Source organism: Cynara cardunculus, assembly GCF_001531365.2.
Source record: "Cynara cardunculus var. scolymus isolate 2C chromosome LG 11, CcrdV1, whole genome shotgun sequence".
Classification (NCBI taxonomy): domain Eukaryota; kingdom Viridiplantae; phylum Streptophyta; class Magnoliopsida; order Asterales; family Asteraceae; genus Cynara; species Cynara cardunculus.
The window spans coordinates 450,956-460,350 of NC_037538.1; the positions used below are offsets into that span (position 1 = coordinate 450,956).

At 26.8% G+C, this 9,395-nt stretch overlaps 1 protein-coding gene across 1 annotated transcript; it reads right to left on the bottom strand.

Moving 5' to 3' along the window:
* Positions 1-1,412: 1,412 nt before the first annotated feature.
* LOC112520876 (probable aspartic protease At2g35615) lies at positions 1,413-2,738 on the bottom strand. The gene has a single exon (XM_025129495.1). The coding sequence runs from the start codon at positions 2,736-2,738 to the stop codon at positions 1,413-1,415; it is 1,326 nt and encodes a 441-aa protein (XP_024985263.1).
* Between the last annotated feature and the right edge of the window lie 6,657 nt (positions 2,739-9,395).

A 9,395-nucleotide genomic window follows, 5' to 3' on the forward strand; every position in this document is an offset into this window, starting at 1 on the left:
AAACAATTATTATATTTAATTTTTCATATTTAAAAACAATTAAAATATTACCAAGATTAACCATTACAAATTAAAATATCATTCATACCCTTATTTATTAAAAATAAAGAGAAAAATATAGAATTATTCTATTGTTTGATAGTGATTTCTATAGTTTGCATGAAATAGGCAGTTTGCAATCTAACCCCCTATATGTGTGTGTGTGTGTAAATTAAGAACATGTTAGATTCTTCAAAATAAAATAAAAAAAGATTTTTTCCTTGCTTCAACATATTTTTTAAAATATTCTCTTGAATGAAAAAAGATAGAGGTGAAGATAAAAATTATTAAATTTGAAGAAATCTTTAGAACGACTATTTAAAAGTGAAAATGATAGTTATTATTTACACCAATAAAAGTATGTTAAAATTAAATATCTAAAAGAAATAAATAATATTTTATTTTATATTAAGTATTTAAAAATTATATTTAGAGTGTCTTCGGTGTCTAGACAGGACAAGACAATTGTTCAATATTTGGTAAGATAGAACTAGACAGAACATAACAAGTAAAATGGTCAATTTATTCTTAATGAGTTGTTCATTTTAATTAATTTATGTAGTTTATTAAATTATAATAAAATAATTATTTTTTATACATAATATAATATCATAAAGTTTTCATCAAAACAATTAAAATGACATCAAATAAAAAGTTTATGTAGTTTTCAATTTTTATTTTTATCTCTTTTTTATATTATTAATATATAATAAATTACATAAATTAATAAAAAATATAGAAGCCATATAAAATTAGTATTTTGAGGATGGTAAAATGAAAGTTTAAAAACATAAAATACAATAAATAAAATTTAAAGAATGAATGAAATGTAAAAAAAATGCTTGTTTGATGTTTTAGAAAAGAATTATGTTTTATTTTAAAATTATATTGATAAAATATAAGTCTATTCTAACATAAATATTATGCAAACTTGAATGTAATTAAATGAAGATTTTGATTTTTCACTCTTTATTTAAAAACAAAATTAAAAAATCTATGGAATATGCTCTAACTTCGTTCATTTAAAAAAATGATAAATAAGTGATTTTTTTTATTAAATTCAAAATTTCTTACCATAATCTAATTAATGCTTGTTGACTTAAAAAAAAAGTGAATACGGATTTCATGTAATAATAAATTCTTTATGTTATTTTAAATGAATTCAAAAGGTTGAATTAGAAAGCAATAAATATATTCCCATCTTCTAAAATATTTTATTTAAAGAAACATTAATTTTTTTTATAAAAAGATAATTTAAAAATGTCAAAATAAGCAAATAAGCTTCTTAAATTAATTATGTTTAAAAAAAAAAGATACCATAAAATACAATATTTAACATCTTTATTCCAAATCAAACAAGATTAGTGATGGAGTTACACCTTCAACCTCGTACAATCGGTACGCTGAAACGACACCCTTTTGTTTTCTAAATCATAACCGATCAATAAATTACCCTGTGCGATGTTCCCAAAAATGGCAACATCTGAAGTGGGCACCATCGCTAAACATATAACCTGCTCACCAACCGGCACAAATACGTTATGTCTAAGCAACAAGACATCCGCCCCCTCAAAATGCATCGTGATTTTAGGGGCGTACTTCACTTCTTTAGCAACATAACACAAACTCAATATCTTTTGCGGGTCTTCAACCCTTCTCACATTTTTAAGGTTCTCCTTGATAGCCGCCTCCACTTTATGGTACAGCTTATCATGTAACGTTGTCAAGGTTGCACCTGAATCCAAGATCATGTTCCCTTTATGCATCCGCTTTGTGGGGTTCGAGAAGTCGCTATACTTCAGTCGTATATCGCTCACACTGATCCCTTCTAGCGTCACGTAATAAAACATACGTGGCCATTTTGGGACGAGCGGAGTAGAAACGACTTGTGACCCGAAACTAATTATGTCACCGAAGACGAGTTTACTGGACAATTTCGACAAATCATCGTTCACCGGGTATGGGATTAGACAGTATGAAAACTTGGGTGCCACTAAAGTACGTAATTGTGACACAAGGGAGAAGTCTCCTCCGCCAAGGCCAACAACACCGCTCGAGGTCTCATGGGAAATACCGCCGTTGCGGAAAGAGCAACCGAAAACGATATCTTGGATGGTCCGACCACCTATCTTGATGGTTTCCGTAGCGACATCACCGATGCTATAAGTTCCGTCACTATAACTGGTGGTATACTGACAAGTTTTTGTTGATGAGCAATTGGTTTCGAGAAATGATGGATCCCTACATGCCTCCGATTTACAACCAAGTGCTTTATAAGTCGAAGATGACTTTGGGTCAAAAATCGAACCAGTGTGCTTATAACATTGAGTGCAAGGTCTACATTGTATCCATGTCAAATCGCTACCGGTATCTGCGATGGCCAAGATTTGATGCGACGGGTTTCCGATGAAAATGTTCATGAGATACTCCCCCCAATCGGGACTTATCTGGGTTTGGTACGTCGATGAGCTTGGTTTGAGACATCTGGCCTTATCAAAAGAGCGTTGCAAAGCACGACCAAGGCGTTGTGAAAAGGTTATTCCATGATCGTAAAAGGGGGATTTGATGGAATCACGATGGATGAGGTCGATGCTAAAAGTGGCATCGGCGGCGGCGGCGCTTATGTTTATCGCCGTAGAACAACCGCCGCTGTATAGAATGGCTAGTGTTATCCCAAGGGCAAGGGAGAAAATCGTCATGGTATTTTTTGTGACAAATTGATGTTTAGCTTCAAGGATTGGTACCGATTTATATAGGAAAAACAATTGACTTTTAATTAATTTGGGTAAAAATTAATTACCAGCAATCTTAACATAAAACCCGTTTTTGATGAGAGACACCAATCAATATGATGGAGATTCACTGTTGAGATTAATGGAAACTTTTGATCGAATCCAAAAGCTGTTATGTATTTTAGACTTTTTAGCCAAATATCTCCATCCCTGTAATTAATTAATTATACGATTTGACAGCTAAGGCATGTGTGTTTGTGACTTTTACAAAAGATAATAACATACTTTTCTTGTAATTCAGTCAATAATTTTTTTTAATTAATTAATTATCAAGAATTAAAGTTCAAAATCTTTAAAAAATTACATTTAACTTTAACAAATTATTTATTTTAAAAATTATATCATTAATTATATTATTAAAATATTTTACATATTTAATTAAATATTATTTATTTTTTCGTAAACATTTCATTTCAATGTTAGTTACCCATTGATGAAATTCAATTAAAAAGAAACCATTTTTCTCTCACGATAATTATTTTAAGAGATGTCTAAATTTTGAGAAATTTACACATTCTCTCCTACTATATCCATTTTGAAAAACTAAAAGGATACTCGCACAATGTAACGAGATACATATCGGTTTTAATTTTCTATTTTATTCTTTGTCTATGTCGATGTTATAATACGATTTTATGTGTTTTTAAAAAAAAATAATGATTTTATTTTTAAATAAAATATAAATTTGAAGATATCATAAAATTTTGAAAAAAATTATATCAATGTTAATATCAAATCAACTGTTTAAATKTTYTYATTTTTTATATAATTTTTTCAATTTTTTTTATTATAATTTAATTTAAGTTTAAAAATGAATAATTTATTATTGATTTAATAATATATCATTTTATAAAGATAATAATTAAGTATTCTGTTAGAACTCAATGATTATCCTAATTATATTTTAGATTTTTTATATTTAAAATGAGATGTTTATATTGTATTTGATTATATTTATCTGCAGTTAGTTACACAAATTCAGATATGGAGCTTTAATAAGTTGTACTTACATACAATCTACTTGTAATCTTGAGTTATAAGTAACATGCATTAATAAACAGTACTTTATGCATAAAAAATAGGTTTTAAGATTTTTGTCAAATGTTTTATAATATAACTAGAAAGGTACTCGCGCAATTGAGCGATATACATCTCGATTTTAATGTTCTATTTTATTATTTGTCTCTGTTGATGTTATAATACAATGTTATGTGTTTTTAAGAAAGCAATAATAAATTTATTTTTGAATAAAATATAAATTTGAAAAAAAAATATGAATGTTAATATCAAATCAACTATTTAAAAGTTCTCATTTTTTATGTAATTTCTTTAATTTTTTTTATTATGATTTAATTTAAGTTTAATAATAAAATAATTTATTTTTGGTTTAATAATATAACATTTTATAAAGATAATAATTAAGTATTTTGTTAGACCTTAATAATTATCTTAATTATATTTTAGAATTTTTATATTTAAAATCATATGTTTATCCTGTATTTGATTATTTTTATATGCAGTTAGTTACACGAATTTAGATATGGAGCTTTAATAAGTTGTACTTATGCATAATATACTTGTAACCTTGAGTTTTAAGTAACATGTATTAATAAACAATACTTTATGCATAAAAAGTGGTTTTTAAGAGTTTTTGTCAAATGCTTTATAAATAGTATAGATAGAAGGGTACTTGTGCAATGCATCGAGACATATTTCGATTTCAATGTTTCGTTTTATTTTTTATCTATGTCGATATAATACGATTTTATATGGTTTTGAGTAAATAAAATATAAATTTAAAAATATCATATAAAATTTGCAAAAAAATATATCAATATTAGTGTCAAATTAACTATTTAAAAAGTTTTTATTTGTGTATTTTTTTTAAATTCAATTTATCGTAACGAAGTAACTTAATTTAGGTTTAATAATATTTTTTTATAAAAATGATAATTAAGTATTATGTCAGAACTCAATAATTATTCTAATTATATTTTAGATTTTTTATATTTTAAAATGAGATGTTTATCCGCAGTTAGTTACACGAATTCAAACATAGAGTTTTAATAAGTTGTACTTATATAAAATTTACTTGTAATATTGGATTTTAAGTAATATGCATCAATAAACAGTACTTCATGCATAAAAAAATGATTTTTAAGAGTTTTTGTCAAATGTTTTATAATATAGTATAGATATAAATCATTCAAAATGACTCCAATCCAACAACCTTAATTAATGTTTCATATAATAAGGAAGAATATGATGATAATTTTTTTTTTCATTTCCCTTTTTATTATATCAAAATTTAGAATAAGTTATTATTTTGTTTAATTCAATCTCATACGATGTAATTTACATGTAATACTATGATATTTTAATTTTTTTAATTGATAATAATCTTTTACATTTCTTTAGTTTAGTTTATTATTAAGGGCAAATTGCATGAAAAACTAACATATTTGAACTTGATTCTTATTTTAGATAACGTAGTTTCAAAACTTCCATTTTGGTACCTAAAATGTAAAGTTTTAACCGGTTAATACTTCAACTGGTTACCTGAATACTTAAATGTTTAAAATCTTACATCTTAGGTACCAAAATGAAAGTTTTAAAAGTAATTTACCCGAAATAAGAATCAAGTTATTATTAATTTAATTTTCAGTCTACTTTCTGACATATACATTATTACTGTTAACGTATAGAAAAAATTTATTTTTTATAAATATATTTGAGTATTTTAAATAATAAAATCATATGAGAAAACAAAATATAGTAAATATGAAGAAATGTAACTAAAACATCATATGTAAAACCAATGTTTTATTTCACGCAATGAAATAATAGAATATCGCTAAAGTGAAAGAAAATTAGTGTTGTCAAGCAATGTAAAAACAAAACAATTGATGCGAAAGTGAAAGTGAAACATTAAAGTGTTATTTCATATTGTGAAACATCATAATGTCACTAGTGTTAAACAATAATTATTGTTTCACAATGTGAAAGAATATAGTGTTGTTTCACAGTTCGAGAACAAAAGAAAACAAAAGTTGACGTGAAATGGAATGTAAAAAACATTAAACTGTTGTTTCATATTATGAAACAACACAATGTGAATAACGTAGTGTTGTTTCACATAACGAAACGATGTAGTATTGTTTTATCATGTGAAAAGAAACAAAAAAGTGACGTGAAATGTGATGTGAAATACTAAAATGTTGTTTCAGAAGGTGAAATAACATACAAGTTAAATGGTTTTTATTATTTAAATTACAATTATTAAAAAATATAAAAATAATAATGATACTCGTGTCAAATTAGAGAAGATAAAATGTTCATTCTCTTTTTTTACATAAACTTTTTTATTCAAAAGTTTATTGTAATTAATATATTTTTGATTTAATAATTTATTATAATTAATATAATTTTGATAGCCGTCATTGTTGACTATAGATTTGATGTCAAATGCTTAGAATGTTCGTTTCAACTTGTCATTTATCTAATAATTAGTTTCAAATTAAAAATTTACAAAAATATCATCGTCTTTCATAACTATAGATCAGATTAAATTAATAACTAAGATGGATCTTTACAAGATTTAACCCCCATGTGTGTATATGTATATATAAATATTGTTTTTACCTTTTGTAATAGAAAATAACAATAAATAGGCAAAAAGACCGAAACCACCTTTATTTAACTGAATTGACCAACTTATTTTAAGAGTGTTAGTTAGAGGGACCATGATCAAGACAAATTGAATACCATTTCTACCAAATCCATAATTCACCATTAAAAAATTAAATAAAACTACTGTTTAAGAAAATTACAAGTTTCATCCTTGTGGTTTCCAAATCTTATACATTCAGTCCCTACATATTAAAAATGACAAAAACTTCCTTGTAACTTACATCTTGCTTTGGGTTTGGTCATTTTCTCTAAGCAACCCCGTTAAATGAATGTGTCGACTGTCGAGCATGTAAGGGTAATTTCTTCTTTTAGTATTGTTTTTATAAAATATAGATTAGAGTAAATTACAAATTTTGTCCCTTTGGTTATTGAAAATTCTGAATTAGGTCCTCCAACTGAAATTATGGTCATCGTGATTTTACTTTTGTTATGGACGAGTCTATTGTCCTAACTCCACTAAGTGATGCTCCATTAAGGCATGGTAATATCATATTTTTTTTACAATTTTATTCTATTTTCTTCTTTTTTAAATTATACTCATGTTTCCAAAACTAAAAATTAATATAATTTATTAATTCAATATATATATATATATATATATATATATATATTAAAAACAAAAAATATTTGACTTTAAAAGTAGAGAGCTCTAATTTTAGAGAAAAAAACAAATACAATTATTAACCTAAACTCTATTTACGTTTAGTTTTTCTATATCATCGGCTCTTCTTATTTCTATTGATTTACGTCTAACCTATTGTTTTTTATATCTTTTAATAGAAATTTTTCACATATTTCAGGCCACCGGCCATAGACCTTCACTTTCCTCTCCTTGCGGCCGCCGACCGTCACATTTCCTCCCCTTCCTGTCGTCAACCTTCTCCCTCCTTCCCCTTCCCCTTGGGAGCAATTGCACTCTATTTGGACAACCCTAACACGGAAAGCACACGAGAGGCCACGTTTTCGGGGGTGGGTTGATAGGAGAAGGGTGGTTTATGACTTACCGGATTTTGGCCGGAGAGGTCACACTTTTGGTGGTAGTTTGATCGGATAAGGGTGGTTTGCAGGTTTTGGCCAGAAAGGTCACCTTTTTTGATGGTTTGTGGTTTTGGCCACAGTATACTTGAAGGTTTTGTTGGAGACGGAACGTGGTGGTTCAATCGAAGAGGAGTGGACTGGGGAACGAAAAGGGAGTGGATTAGATATTGTCCCCTGGTTTCTAGATCAAGCAAGATGACATTCTTCTTCCATATGAAGATACATGATGTTTTTCGATCGTATCAAGATAGATGATGTTCTTCCAAATTCAAATAATAAGCGAAAAACTAATTTAAATCGTTGTTTTAAAACGAAGTCGATCAAATCAACATCCAACTTGATCGAAACTGAGAATCCAAAAAAATACATGGTTTCTACTTTCTAGATGCAGTTTGGTTTCATTCTTTTAAGACCCAATAAACTCATAAGATCATGTTGGAACTTGGTTTTTTGTGAGAAACCTTGTCCCACGAAATAAACTTAACCCACTTAATATACACAACATTTAATATTAAATGAATCATTTAAGAGTTTGGGGCTTGGTGTGTGGATGTTTCATAGTCGGCTCTCCTTGATACATGTATACATTTAAAGCCCACACGACAAGTTGCATCTCCCTGAATTATTCCCGTAGGTTTTCCGCGACCTGAATCCATACACCAGCCGCACAAGCGCCTGGAAGTTACGGCGGTTAAGAAGGCAACAACTTGCTGAACAGTCCATTTGCCAGAACAATGACCATCATTGAAGGAAAAGGATTTGGCTGGCAAGGGCGTTCTTAGGAAGGGGAGGATGTGTGTGTATATATATATATATATATATATATATATTGTTTTTAAAGAATAAAAATAAAAGGATAATATTAATGTTGACTTATTATAGTAATCAGTTAGTGAAGTTAAGCAAAGTTATGAATTCATAATAAAAATGAAATTGTGGTAACCATATATGTAATTATTTTAGTTGAAGGACCAAATCCAAAATTTCCAATAACAACCGGAACAAATTTATAGTTTATTCTAAAGATTAACAACTTTAATTTAATAAAAAAAAAACAAGTATGACGATGTGGTTGTATTTATTTTTATAATTTAAAGAAAATATATAAAATTGAATTTCCAAAATAATACTAAATAGATTATGGTTTTTTTTTAATGTAACAGATTTCAAAATTTAATGCAAATCAAATCGGGTAACTAAAATTTATTTATTTTGTAACGGGTATAATAAACATTAATAATTATTTATTTGGTTGTGATATCTTTGTCTTTAATAATAAGTATTAATATAATATTATATTAATAAAAGGAATATATTCATATCTATGTATCTATCTATATATCTATGCTATATAAATAAAGAACTAGAAAAATAAGAAAACTCAATACAAATTAACGAGAAAAATATTATTTTCTTTTTGGTATAATTTACTTCGCTCGGGTTCTGTTTATCTTTCGTCTTTTCTCAAAGAAAAAAAAAATGGAGGGAGGGTGAAGTTTTTTAATTAAAAAATATTGTTGTAACCACCTATATTATCACACCTATTAAATCATCTGATGGTTGATATAGTGTTTTACAGTTTTTTATTTATTTAGGCTAGTTTAGCAAACTAGCTAATAAACTAATTGATGGATGATAAGCTAACTAGTAGCTGATAAGTTAACTGACGAATAAATCATATTTGACAAAAACTAGTTGATAAAATGTAAAATGGTCATAAAAGACATCTTAAGATATTAATCAATTATAATATTTAAAATATAATTGAAACAAATCTCTAATGATATAATATATTAATTAATATAAATAAGATGGTAAAAAAAATATATAATATAT

Excerpts from the sequence above, each read along its gene's own strand:
- LOC112520876 (XM_025129495.1), bottom strand. The coding sequence starts at position 2,738 with ATGACGATTTTCTCCCTTGCCCTTGGGATAACACTAGCCATTCTATAC.